The following is a 22,617-nucleotide window of genomic DNA, read 5'->3' as shown; positions in this document are numbered from 1 at the left end:
AGATTTCCCATTTCCTTCCCATGAGAAAAGCCAGGGACTCTGAGTTTTAAATGGGAGTTTCAAAGGTTCCTCCCCCTGCACTTGCAGGTAATGGGATTTATCACTTCTTGACCCATTTCTGAATAAGGCCATGCTTATTCAGACAGGCATCAAGAATTTATATTAAATGGAAAAAATGGACACACCACCAACCACACAGAAGTAGTATTTGCGAGGACATTTACAATAAATGGCACTAACACCTTTATTAAGAGTTTAATTTTTCATTTGTGAAAAATGAATAGGTTTTTTTTTTTTTTCCCTTGTATGCAGAGGAAAAGCAAACTAATGGCAAAAATCAAGATTACTTTCTTATTTCAATACTCTTTGTAGCCACAAAGATACAACAATTTAACAGACAAGAAATACTGTTTATTGCAGACTTTAAGCTGATTCATGTGAAAAAGGCACTATGAAAATCAAACTAGATGATTAAATTTGTCTAAATTAAGTGATATTATATATTATATATAATACATATATTATATATAAAATCACATGACCATGTGAAACAGAATATTTTATGACAAAAATCATTGCATCTCCAAAAATAACATTTTTCTGGAAGGGATGTTTCTCTTTTCTTTTTTTCCCCCGTTTTGCCTTCAGGAATCCACTTTTCCACAAGATTACATTTATAAAGGAAATTACAAAGGCTTTTTGCATGAGGAAAAACTGATACCTGGGATGAACACACAGAGAAGTCTAGATTATACACAGTCCTTTTTGATGGGTTAGGTTACAGACAAAAAAATGCAGTTATATTTAAAAAAAAAATAATGTACTGTGAGTTGTTGCATGGCTACAGCAGATCTCATCTCCTCTTTGAGCTGGGTTGTGTTACTATTTTCTAGTTACTCCTTCTTGTGCAATATTATAGTTCATCACAGGTGAAATACGGATAAAATCAATGTACAAGAATATTATTTTGCTATAAACAGGATCATTAGTAATAAAACATCTTGGGAGTGATGCAGGAAGGATTCAGTCTGTGTTGGGCTGCTGTTCATTCCCTAAACATTTCCTCTACATTTGCTGGAGTCGAGAACTTCAGTAAATATCCTGCAGCCAAATCCCTGACAAGAAAGACTGAGCCAAAAAAGAAATAATTGTGCACTACAGCAAGAGATGGGATTCAGAATCTTATTATTACTGAAGGGTTCAAATGCTTTTTTATTGCTGGCTCAGCTTCCCTCAGATGAATCACCAACAAAGACGTGCTCCAATTTATCTGTCCCGTTAATTCCATAAAGCCAGGACTCATCTCTGGGTGTAAATGAATCGTGTACCGATATTTTCACCTGTCAGGAATCTCCGCTGCCTTTCTCATCTCTTCATTTTTCATGATGAGGAGCCAGCAGCAGGTACTTCTGTGGAGACTACTGAAAATTTCCTTTATGTTGGCTAGTTACGTTTACAATACAATAAGACATTCCCCCTTCACTGCTTCCTAAAGCAAAGCTGGATGGTTTAATGCTATGGACAATGGAATTAAAGAAAAGAGGAAACACATTTAGTGGCTGCTTCCTTCATCAAAGGACTCCACACCTGAATCTGTGGCAGCTGCACTGATTTTTTCTTGCCGTCTTCTCATAATTTCTTGCAGTTCTGAACTACCACTGTTAGCCTACAAACAAAAGAGAAGAGTTTATTTGTGGCTTTGACGTGTAAATTTGAAATTCCTCTGCCAGCATTTTGTTAAGACAAAGCTGTTTGAACAAACTCACCTTGCAGCTCCAATAGGAAAGTATTGACACTATCCTTAAATATAGACCAGAAAAAAAAAAATCTGCAGACTATTAAAAGCATAAACTTGCCTTTCAGCACTGCTGAGCATCTTAAATTCCCACATGAGGCCCTGGAAGTGTTGGGTATTTTGGGGGGGTTCATAAAATATGGCTTCAGTAAAAGCAGAGTTAAAGCTGAATGAGTTTGTTAGGATTCCATGCTTAAAAATCGGGGTAATAGTATTTAGAAATTTAAAACCTGAAAATAAATACTTGATGGGTTTAGATTTTAGAGCACAGTCGTAGAAATTGGACCATATTACAAAATTAGCAACAGGGAAGTATCGGTGAGGACAAGGCTTTATTTCACCTTTTAAGTGTGAAGAGCAGGTCTGCTGGACCAGCTGCAGACATTGCTTTTTCAACATAAATGAAATTATTAGCAAGGATGCCTATTCACTGGAGCAGAACTTCCCAAAGTGTGCATGACTTTGATTAAAACGAGGGATTTATAAACCAAGAGCCAAATCTGTTACTGGCCACAACATGACCTTCAAAACTTCAAAACCAGCTTCCAAAATAGCCTCTGAATAAGGGAGCAGGAGCTGTTTTAGAAATTTATAAAACAAATTCCAGGACTGTTAAGGGGAAAATCCTGCAGCTGATTCTGAACTCTGAAAATGCAACCTCTTTATAAAATTTAATATAGATTTACCCCATTATACCCATTTTGGTGCCACAAAGAGTGAGAAAATGTCTAAATTAACTAAAGTGCTCCACTTAAAATACCATTGCTCTCCTCTCCCAGAGTGCAAGGGCAAAGCAGGGGCCTAGAAGTGATTCTGAAATTGAGAATTATTCTGAAATAAACAGCTTTATTTGTCTTTGCCCTCTTGGTTTCGGATACAGAACAAGTGCAGCCCCCATTGCTGAAGTCATGCCCAAAAACCCATCAGCATTGCCCAACAATGTGCTTTTATCAGAGGTCATGTGCAAATACTTTTCTGAGAATAACTGGGCAGCCCAAGCTGAAATAATTTGCCTTCCTGATAACATCAACGACAACATGACTGATGAGCTTGAAATGCATAATTTTATACTAATAAAGGGAGGGAAAGGATGGTACAACTTCCTTTGGTGACATAATTCAGCAAACAACAGGGTAAACCCATCAGGAATTGCATAAATTCTGAAATTCAGCCTCAAATAACCTAGGCAGAAATAAACATTTCAATTGCCATTTCCCCAGCAAAAAATAAACAATGACCTTGTTAGACTCTAAGCACCTGTTAATTAACTCTTGTAGGGCATTTATTAGACAAGTCTGGACTTTTGAGTTTCCTGCAGAGTGAATCCCAACTGGGGCAAGCAGAGAAACAGCACAGAGGGGAAAAGACCCCTCTGATCCAGTGCATCTCTGCTTTTCAGAGCAAATTCCACTGCAAAGCTGCTTCCATCTCAGTACACTGAAATAAGATCGCTGACATGCAAAAAAGTTGAAGAGTACAAATAAATCTTCACTAGGAAATGATGGATGGCTTTGGACTATAGTGGTTTATATTCCTAATGGTAAAAGTGAAATGTATCTCACTCTAACAGGAAAATAGGGCTTGAAGAAGGGAATAAAGCAATTCTGACAGTGTTAGGAAATGATGCTCTCTGAGCCACACTGATCATGTAAAGTGTAAAATGTGCATCATCATAAGCCTGTCTTTAAAAATATGCCTGGTAGTTAATGCTTGAAATCATTTCAGTGAGACAGTCTCAGCTTAAGGACAGAATAGAAAAGTGTTTTAAACCTCTTCAGTATTTTCTTCTAAATAGGATGTGGAGAATATAACTTCTCACTTGGGTTGATCTCACATCTAGATAATTTCTCTACTTGCCACAGCAAGTTAAAAAAAAACCCAAAATATAAAAACAAATAGGTGCATCTCCAATTCTACTGATTCAAAATTGGCAAGAATTGTCCTTGGCACAGCTCTGGATACAAGATTAAGGTGTTGAAGAGACAATGCTTCCTCTTTAATAATTAAATTATTAATTAATTAATTAAATTTAATACAATTAAAGCAAACTGCTGCAGAGCAATAAATACAGACACAAGACTTGATTTTAGCACAGTGTCCAGCGTGTTCTCCCTTCAGTGCAGGTGCCCCAGTGTTTGACCTGAAAGGCCAACAGCAGTGAGCTCACCCTACCAATTTCTCATGCCCTATAAATCAAATCTCCTCTACAAAGATAAAGCAAAACTCATTTCTCACCACCAAAATTATCAGGAGTATGTGTTTGTCCAAGCACCAGGCAAAGCAAGAAGCAAGAAAAGGGGCATTTTACTGTCCCACTGTTTTCCCCAAAGCTCTTTTTGGCTGATTTTGTCTTCTTGCAGTCTGATTACACCACAGAATGTCAAACTCAAGTGCTATTTCTAATGTTTTTGGACCCTTTTAGAAGAGGGGAAGAAACTGGTGCTTTGATGAATGCTGTTCTGACAAATTAATACCAAATAACTCAGATAAAAAGAATGTTTATCAATGTGATGAGAACTGAGGAAAAGCCACCTGCCTCACAGAAGGAATTTTCTAATTCTACAGGTTCCAAACTGTATGAGGTGAGTAAGAGGAGCTGTCCATACCTCCAAGGCAGATTTCTGTACCGTAATTTGGCTGTAGACTCTCGACCCCTCTGGGCAAACAGTCCTCAGTTCCTCTTTATTGAGGGAGAAGAGCTGAGCCCCTGTCAGCACTCCAAGGCTGTTCACAGTACTGGAACAAAAGGGAAATGAACAAAATTTATCCAGCAGGACTACTGAAGTCAGTTGGGATTATAAGTATACTTTTTGGTGGAGGCTAAAATATATATATATATATATAATATAACATATAAATATAGTATATATAATATAAATATATAATATATAAAATATAAAATATAATATATATTTATATATAAATATATATTAATATATATTAAATAAATATATTTATTTTATTTTTTATATTTTCAATATATATACACACATATACACACATATGTATAAGCTATATATTTTCATATTTACATATTATATAAATTTATATTTATATATTTATATATTTGTTTATTTATATTTATTTATATAGTATATATAAAATTATATATTATATATTAATTAAAATATATAGTGTATATATAGTATATATAATATATATACTATTTTTAATTAAAAATTTATATATACTATATATACTATATACTATACCATACCTATATACTATGTATAGAATGTATATATATAAAATACAATATATATAGATCCTGTATATAAAATATAATATATATAGCTTCTGCAGATCCATGATCACACTGACATATATTTCTATATATATTATGTAAATATAAATATATATATAAAAACATTTATATTTATATTATTATAAAGATATATCTTTATATATTATAAATCTGTATATAAATATAATATTTTATGTCTAAATGTATTATATTTATATTACATCTGTATATATTTATAAATATATTTATAAGTATATAGTAGATATTATACATATTTATATGTATTAAATATAAAAATATATTAATATAGATAAATACATATAGAAGAAATATATATGAATATAAATAAATACATATGTATTTATTTATATCCTATATATTTATTTTATATGTATTTATCCATATTAATATATTAATAGATTTTATTATAAATAATTTATAAATATAATAAATAAATAAATAAATAAATAAATAAATAAATAAATAAATAAATGTGTACATAAAAAAAATTTAATTTTTCAGAGAGTGCAGCCGACATCTCTTGATTTACAGGAGGCTGCCTGATTTTCAAAAGTGGTCAGACCTCATCCTACTTTTGAAAGCAATTTTCAGAAGTTTTGCCACTTGTGCCCTGGCACTTACACAGGGTTGAATCCTTTGGACTGCAGCCAGGCTTTGACATCCTCAGGAGAGGAGTCGTAGGTGATGTTCACCACCGGGATGTTTGGCCGTGGCACGTGGAATTTCCTCTGGGCAGCGCTCCGGCCGATGGTGAGCCTGTGAACGAGTTCATCCTGCACCTCCTCCATCTGAGATTTCCTGCCTAGAGAGAGAGAGAGAGATCTCACCAGAGTTATTCTCAAGGCTGTTTTATCAAAGACAACTCATTTCTTGAATGTTGCTTTAAATCGGGAATTTTTCTTCTTTAAAGTTTCATTCATTAGATCTGATTGAATTATTACTCTGCCTTTTTTTTTCTTCCCAGGGAATATTTCAATATTCTCAATCCTCTCTTTGCAAAACAAAGCAAAAATAAACAAACAAAAAAACCCAGACAGAATTCAACTAAGACCCCAGAAAGGAGAGATGAGCTGGATGCCACAGAGAGGCACAGATCATTACAACAGCACTGCAGAATAAAATGGGAATGGAGGGTTATACAATAATATAACAATAATCAGTTGTCATAGTCTGCTTTTTTTTTTTTTCTAACAGAATTGAGGGTTTAAAAATGAAAACAAAAAAATGATGAGGAAGGTTGTAAGATTGCTCACACTGTAGGAAGGTAGTACTTTCCACAAACAGTTTTTTAGTTGAAAGTCCAATTTTTTAGTGCAAATCAATGTAGGCAAAAAAAATTTCACAGCTACTGACACATACCCAACTTACATCTCATGAGTTATTGCAGCAATTGTACTTTTGACAGGGTTTTGAGAAATTTGGATTCACTCCAAGCCTGGAGTAGCTGCTTAGTTGAAACATTGTCACATTTTGCATTAAAAAAGGCATAAGAAAAAAAAGGGGTAGCTGCTCTCCAGAGACTAAATAATTGGGCAAGATTTGTTTATTTATTTATTCATTTTAAACAAAACTGTAAGAATTCATTATCCTCCAGAACACATTTGCCTGAAACATTTAGTTCAGTTGCTGTTCATTAGCAGGCAGCAAACTGAAATGCTTCTAGTCATTTCAACAAGATCAATTATAATGACAGTGAGAATTGTTTAAAATTACTATAAAAATTTCTATGGATAGCTATCCATAAAGGGATGGACACAAAAATAGGTAGAATTCAATAAGGTGTAAATAGCCTGTAGAGCTCAGGGAAATACTGATTTTTCACAGTTAAACTCTCTGTGCCATAACATTGGAACAACTATAAAAATCCTCTGACAAACAAATTATCTGAAATATTCTCAGGATTTCCTTGCCAAGGTATTTTTAGTGATCTTTATTCAACATTCTCACTTTGATACACAAACAGTAACTACACCACCCTCTCAATGCACCCAGATGGCAAAACCTATTCCTTATCCCCATTACACTGATGGGAGCAGATGAAAACAACACAACTTCAATTTGAAATAAAAAACCCCTGCAAGACAGAAACATTTTTGCTTTCTCTACTTTCCTTTTGTATTCTCTCAAAACTTCTCCAGGGATCAATATCTCTAGCCAGTTAAACAAATAAAAACAAGCTTTACATAGGCCTCTGGGATTATGTCTTTAATCACCACAGCAAAAAGAGGAAAAACCCTTGGTTTAGCCATTTCCTTTTTTTCTTTTACAAAACAGCCTCAGGTTGAAAGTGGAAAAGGCATCTCTACTATAATATTTGAGGCATTCAAGCCTTACTGTGTAGGGTTTTCTCCTCTCCCCCCACCCTGAATGAGAATCAGAAGCCCAATGTCATGAGCTCAATGATTTGTGCAAATCTGACAGGGGTTATCCGAGGAAAGCCTTTAGGCAGTGTTATCAAAGCTTGAACCTGCTATTTTCCCAAGCAGGAAGAGGCACAGAACATTGCTATCTTGCTTCTATTTACACAGATTTTGAAAGATTTACCCTTAATCTAGACCAAGACTGTATCAAGAGACAAATATTTAGCTCTAAGATAAGAGATTCTTCCCGTTCTTAGATGTGTTATCAGAAATGAGCAGGATGCCCCAGGCATGGGGCAGGTTCTGCAGTGTTCTCTGCAGGGTTCAGGTGGGTGCTTGGCCAGCAGGTTTCCCTTCACCTTCACTTTCCCATCACCTTTGCAGAGGCACCTGTTCTGTGAGGGTTTTGAGGTGCCTGAGGCTCATGAGTTGGGTGTGAGTGAGAGCTCCAGGAGGGAACAGGATCTCCTGTGTGTGACCCACGGCCTCCACAGTGACCCTTCACACCTCACACACGCCCTGTACCTGAAGCCAGGATGCTTTTCTCATTTTCCATCTAGAATGGATAGAGAAGGCCATTGTGGATTCAACGACAAAGCCAACATATAGAAAAGTCCTTCCACAGAAATAAAATTACCATTTTTGTACGTGTGTGCATGTGGGAAATTCACCCTGACTTTCCACATCTTTTGCAACTGTTTGTCTACTTCTGTTTAAATAACAAACTCTTTTTTGGGAAGCAGCAGTGAAGCCTGTTCCTCCAAGCAGGCTGTTCTCCAGTTATCTTTTCCAGCCAAACATTCACCACATTAAGTGAAAATATCCAGAAAAGTTCTCAGAGCCTTCCTGAGTTCAGAGCTGTGGCAGGAGCTTGTCCTCCACCGGGCAGTGCCACCAGACTCCACCAACAGCATTATCCACACAGCCACACTTCCCATCCACTGGGGACAGGGGGAAAGAAACCCTTCTCCAGAAAGGATTCTGCTCAGTGCCAGTTTCTCACCTTAGGTGAAGGCAGGATTTGCTGGTAAGGCAGTGAGGCAGAGGATAATAAAAGCTGTCAACCCTTGGACTGCAAAAAGCTCATTTATTTTTACAGCTATTACTTTAAAAGCTGTAGCAAATGCTTGCCTACATGTTTCAGTTATTTCTAAGCCAAGCAATCACATTGCCTAAAGTGCATTTAGGACAGAAATGACTGACTAAATAAGCTTTTCTAACCCTACCTGCTTTTAAGTCAATACAGAGTAGCAGCCTCAGCATGCTTCAATTGGCATATTCACAAGGTAGCTGTAATCAGAACTTCTCAAGACAGCCACACACTGTTAGATGCACATGAGCAAGTTTTTCCAGCTGTAGAGGGATGGAATAGGTTCCTGTGTCCTCCTGGGACAAGGACTCCAAAGTCTGCTCCATGTCCTGCCAGCTGCTGCTGCTTGGACCAAGCCAGAGAGCCCTGACCATAAAATAACCCTACAAAACTATTTCAGTATGGTTCCCGTGCATCAGCCAGACCTGCAAGTGTTCTTGAAGCCCTGAATGTGTGTTTCAGAATGGGGCAAATGGCCTAGAAATATGGATGATCGTGAATTGAAGTGTGAAAACAACATAACTGATTTTAAAAGCGATTTAGGTTGTAATGTGGCAGTGAGTTCAGGTGGAAAATGTGCATTAGCCAGCATATCAGCATGGGCATTTCCAGTGTTAAAAACCACTGCCTAGAGATCCCAGACATGGGAAATTTAGGTTAGATGTTAGAAAAAAGTTTGTTACTGAAAGGGTGATATAAAGTGCTGGAATTTTCTCTGCAGGGAGGTGGTGGAGTCACCATCCCTGGATGTGGTTAAAAAACACCTGGATGTGGCACTCGGTGCCGTGGTTAACTGAGGTGCTGTTAGGGCATGGGCTGCACTCAATCATCTCAAAGGTCTCTCCCAACCCAGTGTGTTGCTGTGGGATCTCAGTCTCCTCAGGGCTGGGACACCCCCTCAAAGGGGAGTTTCCTTTATCTCAGTTCTGTTTCAGAAAGGAATCTCCAAAAGGCTCATTAGCTTATTGTGTTTATTAATCTATATAATCAAAAGAGTTGGCAGGTCTTCCCCAGACTTTCTGCACAAGTTCACCCACCACAGCTTTGGCTCAAGTTGGCTCATATGGCACAAAATGGCCCTGAAATACACAGTTCTTTTATCTTTATACTTATTTTCACCCAGTTAACAATAGACATGTATATTATTTTTCTTAGTGACCCAATGACCCAACACCTGTGTGCTGCACTGGGGCACTTTTTATCCAATCACCTACTACTACCCAAAAACCTCTGGAAGAAGAAGAAGATGAAGAAGAAAGAAGTAAAAGAGGCAACACCCTGAATCCTCCATCTTGTCTTCTGCTCTCTAAACTAGTTTAAACTCTAAACTTTTTTACCCAGTGACTTAAGAATTAACTCTCTAATCTACACACACTTTTAGCTTTTCTATTTAACTTTAACAGTTGTTTTCATGGTGTTTTCTTGGATGTCAGAGCTTGGTATCAGAGATAAGAGCACACTTTTAAACTGTTTTTCCCTAATTACCATTATGGTAATTATAGCAAGGGTCAGAACACACATCGATAGCAAAACCATGTTTTAAACATAACCTTAAAACTAAACTTTGCCATCTGAAGCGCAACCCTAAGGGACTTCAGAATTAAACCAAACACACAGGAATTGGGAGGGGGGGGAGAAATCTTTTTATCTCATTTCTCAGGGCAAACTTACGATCCACAGGAATCTGCTTCTGCCGTTGGGTGTCGCGGGCCACGCTGCCACCGCTGTCGCTGGAGGTGCTGCTCTGGCGGCTGACGGCGGCCGGCGCCTTGGGCACGGGGACTGGGATGGGAGCTGGGGCATTGGGGGGCAGGGGGACAGCCATGGGGACAGCCACGGGGACAGCCACAGGGACAGCCACGGGGACAGGGGCGGGTGTGGGGGGCGGCGAGGGCGTAGCGGGAACCGGCTCGGGTTGTTTCGCCACGTAGTCCGTCCTTTGTTTCTGGAGGATGCAGAGAGGCTCGGTCAGGCAACTAAATTTGGGCAAGGCATCAGACAAACCCAGACTTGGCACCAAATGGTGTCATTTATTCCACAGGGACGCCTCACTTGCCAGATAGAGTTCCAAAATTTGCCAAATTTGCCAAAAGTTGAACTGGGATCAACATTTGGCAGCAAGTTCCCTCTCTGCTGGACACAAGATTCACAGCAAGAACTCCCCTGCAACACCTTTCTTTCAAGCAGATGAATTCTATAAATGAGATTGTTTTTAAATCCCAAATTTCTATTAACTGGCACTTTTTAACAGCTTTCAAAACCTTTGACTTGTTGAACTCCATTGGTGTAAAATTGTTTTTGAGATGGTATTAAAAAAAATTACTGAAAAATGAACATTTTTCAGCCACACCTAAACTCACCTTATGTTTTAACTTATAAATGTCGCTGAGGATAGGATGACACATTGTTTCTTGAACTGCAGACAGCATTTAAGAGATTCCTGCTCCTCCTGTCCTTTCATCTATGCCTTTTCAGCTATTGATGTGATCACTACAAGCCATCTCAAGCCAATAATCTGATTAAAAAACAAGCCCCAGGTTTCACACTTCTTGGAATGGGGCTATTATTTCTTTCTCCCTCACTTCATGAAATGTTCTAACAACATGAAAGTTATCTTGCACTAATAACTAACTAGCAGGTGTCCAAGAATGACCTTGGGAGGTAATTTCTTCTTTGCCTTTAGAATGACACCAGTTACAGGAAGAACACTGTATTTTCCCAGAGCAATCATAAAGACAGACAAATCCATAAGCCACCTATGCTACCCCTTTCCTTCAAGCGGTTCAGACTCCATATCTCACTGTTTAACAGTGTTCCCTCTCCACAATTTTGGACTAACAAGGCTTGAAGGTTCAATATTAAAGTTTGTTTGCTCAATAGGGATGCCTCATCTCGTAGTTATGAGAATTCTGCTTACTTTGGTATGAAGAGAGATGAATGCATTCCCCAGATTCATTTGCTCCTTCCTGAAATACCTTTCCCTATTTCCTCGGAGGGTTTTACAGAGGATCAAGTAGGGAAATATTTGTAGGAGCCACATGTTAGAATTTGAGCAGCAGATCACTGCCCTGACAACAATCAAACTTTCCTTAAATGTCAGCAAGTGCCTTTGTACAGGAATCCCCAGCACAGTGAAGTCCAGCTGAAGGACAAGGCATTTAGCAGTGAATGTAAACCATTACAGCAATACTGCTTTAAACCAGGAGAAAATTTATCCCATCAGCTTCTCTGGCCAATCAATTAAGCCTAAGAAATGACTCTTACTTCCCTTGGATGATTTTTCACTGAAATCATAATAGTCAGATACTAAATCAAACATATATCCCTGCAAAACATTTCCCATTAAGCATTTTTGTTTGTTCAATTGTTTTTATCTCAACATTTAGTTGTTCGAAGGCATCCATCTTAACTGCTTTGTGAAATGTGGGAGATTAAAAAATAATCATGATTGACTTTTCTGTATTTTACTGCTTCAATGTTAGCTAAATAAATGCTTTTTTAATTGTCCAATGACAAGGAAAGTGAAATGCATAATATAAAAGTGAACAAGCAGAATAAATATATTTTTGAAACTTGCTCTTTGGTGGAAAGAGAATGCCCCACTAGGTGTATAGCAAATATATCATAATTTATTATATATAGATGTACTGTGATTGACCCAAAATCTTGTCAGTGATTTTAAAAATTCCACAGCTTGGAATTACTTGGAATTCTAAAACGTTCCAATGATAGTCAAATCTTTTAATCTTGTTCTCAGATTCCAATTACTAGACTGTCACCCCCCACAATGTACCTTGTTCATGTGTGCTCTGACCTTCTCAAAAAAACAAAGCAAAAGCAGAACTTTTTTATGACAGAGAGGATTTGTTACAAACCAAGGCATCCACTGCACATTGCCACAATCATATTCCAGAAAAAGAGAAAGCAGAAAAGCTAAGTGTAACTTTCAATGTTACTGGAGGAGCTGCAGAAACATGTTGTACTGCAATCATCAGCCTCATCAAAACAACTTGCTGCAGTGAAAACAGAAATTAATCTGGAAGCGTCACTCAAACTCTAAATTTACAAATGCAACCACATTAAAACACACTTTGCATTTCGCTGAACAGTGCCCAAAAGCCAATTATATATTTGAATCCCATTTAACATTTCCTTTTTTAACACTTCTTTTTTTAACTCCAGATCCTTTGAGGACATCCACACATTCATGCCATCACTTATATTCATTGCTATAAAAAGAAACAAGCATGCACTATGGAATTTGGTGACTACATAGCCCAAAAGAGGAATTTTTGAGATTCAATATCAGAAGAGTAATTCAGTTACCTCTGAGAGCTCTCCCAGTAATTGCTGTGAGGAAAATGGAGTAAATCACATCAAATAGTATTGTTAGGAAGGTAAAAAGTAACTGTCTCACACATCACTCCTGAAATTTCACACACATTAGCAATTTAAACTAAGGGAACATCAGTCTTAGTAATTATCTCTTCTTACTGGGAAACTAATAGTGAGTTATTCTAATATTCTTATTTTGAATAGGGAACAGAGTGCTGGCAACAAAATATACACATGTGATGCCATATAAGCAACCAGCTCTTTTCAGAGCACCTGCCCAGACAGAAACCTAGAAACTTTTCTACTGATAGAAAACAAAACCCAAGGAAAAGACTGCCAATGGATTGAAGATCATCAGGTGAATGTAAACAACACTTGCAACTGTAGAAAAAGAAGAGTTAAATGACAGCAGGGATTTAAAAAGTGCTTAATTTTTCTAGCTGAAGAAATGTTAGCTAGCTGAGCAAATGAGATAAAGGTTGCTGCTCTCAGACATGGACTCACAGAAGGGTTTGGGCTGGGAGGGACTTGGTGGCTCCATCTCAATTCTAACTTCAACCTTCCACCATCCCAGATTGCTCAAACACCCATCCAACCTGTCCCTGAGCACTTCCAGGTGTCCAAATGTCCAAATGAGCATCCAAAGCTTCTCTGGGCAGCCTGTGCCAGGGCCTCACCACCCTCACAGGGAAGAATTTCTTCCTAATATCCAATCTAAACCCATCCTCTTTAAGATTAAAGCCACTGCCCTCAGTTCTGTCACTCCATGCCCTTGTAAAAATCCCTCTCCCTGGACAATCTGCTGGCTAGCTACTCACTGATTTCCTCACAACAAAAATAACTATGAACAAACCTGGGGCTTATTTTTCCTTCTTCCTCCTATTTTTATTTCTTTTAAGACTTAATTTGCACTCCTCAATTCACGTGAATTGGAACAAATGCTTTAAATTTGTGGTGATAAGACACACACACACTCTCATTAAAAATCTGGATATATCATAAAAGCTTACTGGGACTAAATTTTGTTTTTGTATTTCTTGCCAGAAAAATCTTTGTTTTTACAGGAAAAAAAAATTAAGTCCCAAAGCTGTTCTCAACACACTACAGACTGCATCTGGTGAAAAAAACAAGATCCAGTATGATTCAATCTATTTTTAATGGAAGCAAAATAATAAGTTTGAGTAAAAATGCTAATGGTACCAACCCTAATTCCTGAGCAGTGTAAAAGAGTGGGAACAATATATTTTCAAATATATTTGGGCATTAAAAAAGGGGAATACACATATCCAAACTATGGGAAAAACAGATGAAGAGGCACTGGAAACAACCAACGCCAGTGTTAGTGCTGGGAAATGTTCTCATGAAGTTAACACAGACACAGACACAGTTTTCTCTCTCTCTGAAGGTTTCAGTGCCACGTTCCTGTTTGCACAGTGCCATGAGTCCACCCAGAGGGCTGCAGAGAATTCAGCCTCGGTTTTGTCAACAGCACTGGGGCTTGGATCTTTCCCTGGGACTCCACTGAATAGACAAGAGACAACCAACCACTCATCTTCAGCCAAAATCAGGTACCCAGGACTGGAAGGGAAAATTTCAAGCAGGGTCTTTTGCCAGAGTTTACTTTGGTGGGTTCAGCTCTTATGCAAACAGCTGCCTACTAAAATCCCATTAAAAAACACCTGAGCAGTTCATTTGTGGTTTTACTGAATTTACAGGACATTTAGACAGAGTTTACTTATTCAAATTGTTATTAGCTAGGATTAGTTCCCTGTTTCTTAAAAAACAAAATAAAAGAAAAAAAAAAAAGAAAACATGGACAAACTGCACCTTATTAAACATTTGCTCTCTGCCTAAGGATTTTGTACACATCACTGATGATACAACTGTATCACCTCAAAAAGGGTGTCAGGAGATTAATCAACATGCCTACCAAGATACACAACTCTAACCTAATGACATTCTTCAAATTTCATTTTCAAGAGTGTTAAAACAAAGGTAATAAAATGCACAGAAAATAGGAAAAGCTATGATGAATAGTATTCATAGGTGCACAGATTAAGAAATCTTAAATTTCTTAATTACAAATTAAGAAATCAGAGTGCTTGGGAAACTCTTTATATTCATATATAATAGATGGTGAAATAGAAGTGCTGGCTCACTATAAAAAAAAAAAACAAAAACCAACTGATTAAATGACCAACACCCCAGAAACTCTGATAAACAATAGTAGAAAACAGAAGAATTCAGCAAAATGATCTTCTAAAAGTACAGGAGAAAAATAATGTTACAGGAGCAAAAATACTGTTTCCTGGAACTAATTCAACTGACCAGAAGACAAACAGTGTTACAGGCTCTGAGTCACAAAGATAATTAAATAATTGAGGTATTGCTGGCAATGTCTTGCAAGTGTCACCTCAGTCCTTTCAAGTGACTATTTGGGACCTGGATCCCGAAAGGAACTGAGTTAGATCCTGAAAGGAACTGAGTTAAATCCTGAAAAATCAGGATTTAAAGTAATGTGTCACTAGGTCACTCATTAGAGGTCACTTGGCAGGGGGACAGAGGGCATCAAAAATACTTTGCAGCTCTGAGAATAATTGTGATACTGAGATATCCATCTCTCAGAGATGGGGTGTCTGTGGCACAATCAGGCATTCATCCCTTCAAGGCCTCAATTCTCTCTGAAATAACAGCAATGTCTCATAGTGCTGTTGTGAAAATAAATGGATTTATGCAAACACTTCTCAACTGAACCCTGTGTCCATCACTGGGAAACAGACAAATGAGAATCTCAGGAGTGCTAAAATTATAATAATCACCACGAAGTTAAAACAGAGTTACTGACATGTCTTGGTAAAGACTTCATTTATCCTGTGCAATTCATTATATTCATAAATAATTTCACAGTATTTCAAGCTCACATTTGAATATGATCAAGCTGCAGAATAACCTGCCAGAGGGCAAAGTAACAAACTTATCTTAAACGGTATTCCCTGACCCTAATTTTCACAGGTCCATGGAGAATGCTTTGTGGAAATGATTATTTTATTTTATGCTATGTCCTGTCATTATTTCAAAGAGAAAACTTGAATAGTGTGAGAACCTCTACTCAAAACCCTGCTTAGGACTTGGTGGCAAATTCCAAACACACAAAATAACATGCACAGGAAGGAAAAAAAAACCAAACCAAGCCAGATCTTTAAATCAAGATTGGAAAAGCACTCTAGGTTGCATGCTTCACCACACAGGCAAATCCACAGTCAATGCAGAACGAGCCAAATGCAGAATGAGGCAAACACTTTGGGGCAGGAAAGCTCAGAAATAGTCTGATTCAAGCCCACCAAGATCAAAACAGGTGTGCTACACTATTTTGCAAAGCATTGTGGCATTTTTGGGTTTTCAGTCATCAGCTGGAAGGTGCACACACAACAAATGAATTAGATTAGATTCGATTAAATTATTGAACTTCAAGCTTCAACAGAAGCTTCAACCTTGGTTTAAAACTCTGATTTAAAGGCAGGCCTGGAATTTCTGCTTAATCCAAACTTATTTGCCTAAACTTTCAAGATCAGTAATAAAAGAAAACAGGAAAGAAAGAGGTCTTAGAAAATATGACTTCTTTTAGTAGCCTCTAACCCCCTTAAATTTTGTCTAAAAATACATATTACGACTTTATCCTGTATATCCTTACTTGGGTGGATAATTGTGCTGATGTAAGAATATTTTAAAGTAATTTACCCTCTAATTCTGTTCAACATATAAAAGAAATAATGACAACAAAAATATTAGTTCCACACCAGCACATGAAAGAGAAAATTAAAATTAGGTCAGAATAATAGAGTGCTAGTGATGCACAGACATAGTAATTGAAAAATACTTGCTTTGTGAATTCAAAAGCAAATATACCTCCTTTTTATCACTCCAAAATTACAACAATTAAATAAATTCAAGACTGGGATAGAGACACACGAAGACAGAAAATAAAAGGAAAATTAGAGTACACTCTTCTAGGTAAAACAAAGATGACCCTACCTTAAATAATTCAAACTCCTTCTTTGGCATCAACAGCTATCAATTCACAAAGGATATTTGCAATTAAAATAAAGGCATACACATCCATTAGGACTGAAGTTACCACCTCTAAGCAAATAAGCAGGTGAAAAAAAAAGAGGAAAAACATTTTGCTGTATCTCTATCAACTGCATCCTCTCTGAAATACAAACATCACCTTCAGCCTCTACAAGAAATGTGAATTTAAATGTAAATGCAAATTTTTTGGGACGTATCAGTGAAACACACAGCTATTTCAGCCTTGCTGTGACTCTCTTCCTCCTCCACATGCACACCCTGACACTTCCAAAGGAGCTTTTGCTCCCAGGATGGGCAGTACCTGGATGGTGCGGGTGTAGGCAGGCTCTGGCCATCCCTGGCTGCCTTCTGCGATCCTCAGAGGGTCCAAAATGTTGTTTGGCACAAAGCCCGTGCTGCCACTTTTGTTCTGGACCTTCCACCACTGCTTTCTGTCGTCCAGAATCTGAAATAAATTGGTAAATTAATTCCATATCTTTTCTGGCTTTCCTCCTGCTGTACTTAGGCTGTGAATCATTTCAAAACAGAACCAGAACTTCGCCAGGTTCTGCGCCTGCCAACGGATCTTGCACAGATGTGTCCCTGAGAAAATCCTGCATCTTCCCTGATTCTCTGCATGGTTCTACTGCACTTTTCAAAATGGGACTCTCAATAAAGGACATCTAAGTGTGCAATGAAGTTCTGTAAAACTCAGGGGTGTGCTGGATCCGACAGTGGAACAAAAATCGAGTATCTGCACGGAGATATTGCCATCTCTACAATCCTCATGCCGTTGACAAAAGGAATAAATAATTGCTAATAACCCAAGTAAAGGCAGCTCTGAGGGAGCACAAATTTGGAGACACAACACTTCTTATCAAACAGGGAACGGGAGCAGGATGGCCAGGAGCAGTCAGAAGTCTGAGTGCCTGCCCCACATTCTCATACTATGCATTTCCTCTTTTTGTAGCTCCCTGCCTTCCAAACATATCTCACTTTCATGGTGCCACATCCTCTTGGAAAAGAACAGTCCTTCACTATACCCCATGTGTACACAGATAGTTATTTAAACACTATTTAATATTTAAAAGCAACACTAGAGAAGGTGGAAGGAGCACACAAATGTATTTTGAGCACGGATCTCTACAGCACCCTTCCCAAGTCAGCAAAATTGACGCAAAACAAATTAACTGAACTTTCCATACTAAATCAAACACTAAGCAAAGCCACACTGTCCACAGGAAAGGCACCCTCAGCTTTGAGTAGCAGCAGAAATTTTTGTGTTGTCTTTGCAGACAAGATTACCTCCACAATCTCTTCTTTCATGACAGAAAGCTCACTGTTGTTCCTTGCCACAAATTCGTACTTGCATTTGGCGTATTTCTTGCTCTGTGCTTTACCGTGTGCTTCATAGTTTCTGCAAAGCAAAGATCAGACTGTTGCTCAATGAGACTGTCAAGTGACTAAAACCACAAAACGCCCTCTTTGAAAAACCTACAAAAACATTTTTTTAAAACAAAAACCTCCCAACCATAGTAAGATGCTGTTGTAGCCCTACCTATTCATAATACACTGATTTAAGTGCCAAAAAAAAAGTACAAATAAAACAAAATAAAGAGGTGGCTGAAATACACAGAGCTCAAGAACTGCTAATCTTTATCAACTTGCTGCTTGCAAGATGTATGAGAACAACCTAGATTAGCAGGTGCTATTGTTTCAAAATAAACATGTACTCTATATTTAGTTTGTTTTCCTACAGAAGGTTAAACAGTCATTATAAACAAATGATTATACTTAGGATATAATTGACAGCTTGGGCTTTGTATGAAACTGTGTTTCTAGTTTTCATCACAGATAGTTTCAAATACATAAGAGATGACTAAATTTTTGCCATCAATACTAATGGAGTTAAACTCTAAAAATTGTTCACCTATTGTAGATCAGTTTTCTTAATTGACCATGAGATGCCATCAACTTTAACAACTTCAAGTCACTTTTATCAATTAAGAATGAGAAATAACTTATTGCAAGCCACACACAGGATTCATTGTAGAGCAAGGCATATCACAGTAAGCTCTGTTATCTTTCTGTTTCCATGAGGAAAGACCTGTCCAGAATACCTTTGGTTATTCCAGTAATAGCTAAGGAGCTTCTACTTTCTTTGATTTTTTTCAGTCAAAGTGAATTCAATTCACTTTTTCAATTGAGAAGTCCCCAGCCCACAAAACCCCACAGTAACTTTATAAACTCACTGCAAATTACACCCAACAACATAAACCCATACTGGACAGTAAAGAAAGCAAACAAACAAACAAAAAAACAAACACATGAATAAATACATAAATAAATACATAAATAAATAAACCCAAACAGCTAATTAAAACATGAAGCAATCTGTGGCTTGAAATGCTGGGTACAAGGTCACAGCACAGGGATATGAACACAGGTGGTTGCTGCTGCTCTGTAACTCTGGGTTCCAGGAGTGCCTGGCGCAATCCAGCAGCCCCCTGGCTATTGCACGGCTGTGGAGAACTGTCTCACTTGACTTGAAGAGCAGAACCAAGGAAAAATCATATTTAGATTGAAAGATTATTTTGAAAGAAAGACAAAACACTAAGAGTATTTAAGGAGAGAGTGAGAAGCAGGGGATGGCCCCCAGCCTGAAGAACAGCTGTTATGAGGCTGAACGATGTGTGAGTAATACCAATTTTTCCTGCTACACCCTTAAAATTAATATAATTTTGATTTTCTTTCTCACTGTCTCAGAGACATGACTAATGTAGCTCTGACAGTACTTTTACTTTTAGGCAGCCTTTCCAAAATAATTTCAATAACTGTATCATCCTGTTTTGTCCACACCTAACCATCCTGATTCCTTCAAAAAACACAACTCAGGAGGAATTTTTAAAAATGTCTAGATTTTAGTTTTATCAATCCAGCAACATGCCCAGCACATGGGCCAGACAATGGATGCATTCTTCTGAAGAGACCCTAATTATTCAAGCCCAACCTAATGAGCCAGTTTACTCTGGGCACAAATATTCTGATCACTTCCATCCATCCATCCTCCTCTGTGTTTCTTACTGCCTATCAGATTTACCATAATTTCAGGCCTCAGCTCTCCTCTGTGCACTGCTCGAGAACCTGGAGGGCTGCACAGACATTCAGAGAGCTTTTCTTCAAATGACAGTGAAAGCCAAACTACACAGCCAAAAAAACTGCTACTTTGAAACAGCACAAAACTTGCTGAAAATTGTTCAGTGGCATCAGAGCTCCTGATACACCTAATATCCACTGAAAGTCTAAGGTTCTGACACTTCATTTGCATCACCCAAGGGAAGAATGTTTTACATCAGTGGTGAGAAACAGGCACCACTACAGCAGGTCTCATTCCACAGCTTTCCAAAGATTAATTTCACCTTTCATGAGCTGCTTCTTAGGAACATCCATTTCTCTTTACCCCCGGAGAGGAGGCTTGGATAGCTCCTTCAGTTCCACACAGTTCCCTGATACCATCAACAACTCTTTCTCTAAAACTGGAGGCAAAAAAAATTTTGCATGGAATATTCTTACTCTGAAAGGACAAAACAGGTTTTACCACATTACAGGAAAGGAATTTAGAGGGCAGATCATCTAGATTTCGAGATGACTGGTCCCGGGACAAGAGTGCAACAGGCAATCAAGTTTGAGAAAACAATTAAGGGATGATTACTCTGCTGCTGTTGCTGTGAAGAATAAATCCAAAGTTCAGGAAAATAATTGTGTCCTGAACACCACCATGGGAATTGGCTTTTATGCAGATTAACAACAGGATCTTTTAGCACATGGCTCAAAACCAGGGGTTCTGGAAGGGTTTTCATCACAAGAGTTATACTGAGGATGCTTTAACCAGCAAGTTGATCCCAAAACTTAGCTTAAACATCTCCCATGGCTCATGAGACAAAATACTTTTTCATATAGTATAAATGGGATATGGTTTGGTACAGGAGAGCAGTTTCAATGCCTCTGTACTGATCTGCTTCCACAGTTTGTGCTGGTGTAAATTCTCCCCAAAGACAAGGCCAAGGATCTCTGCATATCATCTTGTCAAGTCATTCAGTTTTAGGATAAAATTCAGGGGGTGATAGAGGATGTGCAAAAAGACACTGTTTACTATGCAAACATTTCAGAGCATTTTCTGCAACAGCTGAAAGAGGATGGAGGAGACAAGGTGTCACTGCTCTGAACGTGGGTATTTATACACCAGCCCAGAAAACAAAAAGCAGGAGATGACAGAGCACTAAGTGAGCAGCCAAGAAAATCAAACAATCAATCAAAATGAGGACAGATGAATCTCAGAGCAGACTTGTTATTCCTTGTAATTCTGAAAAGAGCAAAGAGTGTATTTAAACATGAAACAAATCAGAATTAAAATTTGAACTGAAGTGGGTGGATTCTGTGTTTGCGATTGGGCTGGGACTCCGCTGTATCATTTTTGACAAAAGCAGCAATTTAACAGCATAGATAAACGGGATATTTCATAGAAATGATTCAAAAAGAGCCTTAATGACACACTTTAGACAAAGAAAAGCAGAATCACTTCCCCAGCAGAGACAATGCCACAACCAGAGACCGTCGCAGACCCCGCCACCCCAAGAGCAAGAAGCGGGGACAGTTTTCCACAGCCCCATGGCCGATGCCAGGTCAGGGTTACCTATCTACATGTCGGCTAACAGTTTGCTTAAAGGCAGCCACAGCTGCCCCCTGGTCCAGCAGAGGCCCTCTCTTGTACACCGTGTTACTGAATGCATACCCATCCGCCGGGGGGTAGTCGGGAACGCCGGGAGGCTGCAAGACAAAAAGGGAACAAAGCCACCGGTGGATTAATGTCATCCTCCCCCCAATTCCTGCACCCCCAGGGGCCCTGTCAGCATTCCCCCATCCTCAGGTGCCCACGGTGCTGCCATGAAAAGTTAATAATTTCTGCATTTCAAGTTCATAAAAGCAGAGATCAAAAGGAGGAGAATAAAGGGATTTCTATCCCAGCGCATTAATATTGCAGCGGATGCTCTTGAGAAAAACACTTCTCTGGGGCAAGGGCCTTGTCATCTCTCAGATATCACTACAGCAACTTATAAACAATGGCTGAACTGCTTTAAAATAAACTGCACAACTTTAAAATAAACTGCTCTGAGCTTCTGCTCTGGATTTACACCTCAAGCCACAAAGCTCTAGCCAGCCAACAGCAGGTCTGTGCAAGGAATGAAGTGAAATGAACACCCTCATAATATGACAAGGATCATACATGTCACACCCTCACTGAATGTGGCTGTAGTCCGTGTAGAAAAGCAAAAAGGAGGGTGATATTTGGTGCAATTATGGATTTTAATTAGGGAAAATAATCATACTTTATCACAAGCACATATATAAGAAGATTCAAGAATTCAGAAATATTTTTTTTTTTTAACAAAAAAAAAAAACATCTTAAATTTAGCATTGACACTCCCCTTAGAGGCAAAAATTAACTTAACCACCATTTCCAAAAACAAGACAAGGTTTAACAGTTCATTTCTGGGTATTACGATATTGAAATAGCTAATTTTATATTCTTATATTTTTATATTCTTCCCCTGTACCATCCAGCTGCACAGGTTAGACTGGCTGAGATTCACCAGAATTTGCCAAATCTTTAAGCTTGGAGTGTTGTGTTCTTTTGAGTTTTCTC

General features: G+C 38.1%; 1 protein-coding gene across 6 annotated transcripts in view; it reads right to left on the bottom strand.

Moving 5' to 3' along the window:
- Window positions 1-230: 230 nt before the first annotated feature.
- EPS8 (epidermal growth factor receptor pathway substrate 8) overlaps window positions 231-22,617 on the bottom strand; it is a 129,833-nt gene continuing 107,446 nt past the window's right edge. For 5 of the 6 annotated variants that reach the window (XM_058852882.1, XM_058852883.1, XM_058852881.1 and 2 more), the window contains 7 exons: window positions 21,607-21,740; window positions 18,219-18,330; window positions 17,236-17,379; window positions 10,182-10,455; window positions 5,682-5,862; window positions 4,402-4,531; window positions 231-1,666 (listed from right to left, as the gene is read on the bottom strand). In XM_058852882.1, coding sequence (XP_058708865.1) covers window positions 1,553-1,666; window positions 4,402-4,531; window positions 5,682-5,862; window positions 10,182-10,455; window positions 17,236-17,379; window positions 18,219-18,330; window positions 21,607-21,740 — 1,089 coding nt within the window. In that variant the 3' untranslated portion in view covers window positions 231-1,552. The remainder of the gene's footprint in view (window positions 1,667-4,401; window positions 4,532-5,681; window positions 5,863-10,181; window positions 10,456-17,235; window positions 17,380-18,218; window positions 18,331-21,606; window positions 21,741-22,617) is intronic. The other variant, XM_058852886.1, reaches the window with a different exon arrangement.

Source organism: Poecile atricapillus, chromosome 18 (assembly GCF_030490865.1).
Source record: "Poecile atricapillus isolate bPoeAtr1 chromosome 18, bPoeAtr1.hap1, whole genome shotgun sequence".
Classification (NCBI taxonomy): Eukaryota; Metazoa; Chordata; class Aves; order Passeriformes; family Paridae; genus Poecile; species Poecile atricapillus.
Note: the sequence above shows the minus strand (reverse complement) of the source record. Positions and strands in the feature narration are given on the sequence as shown.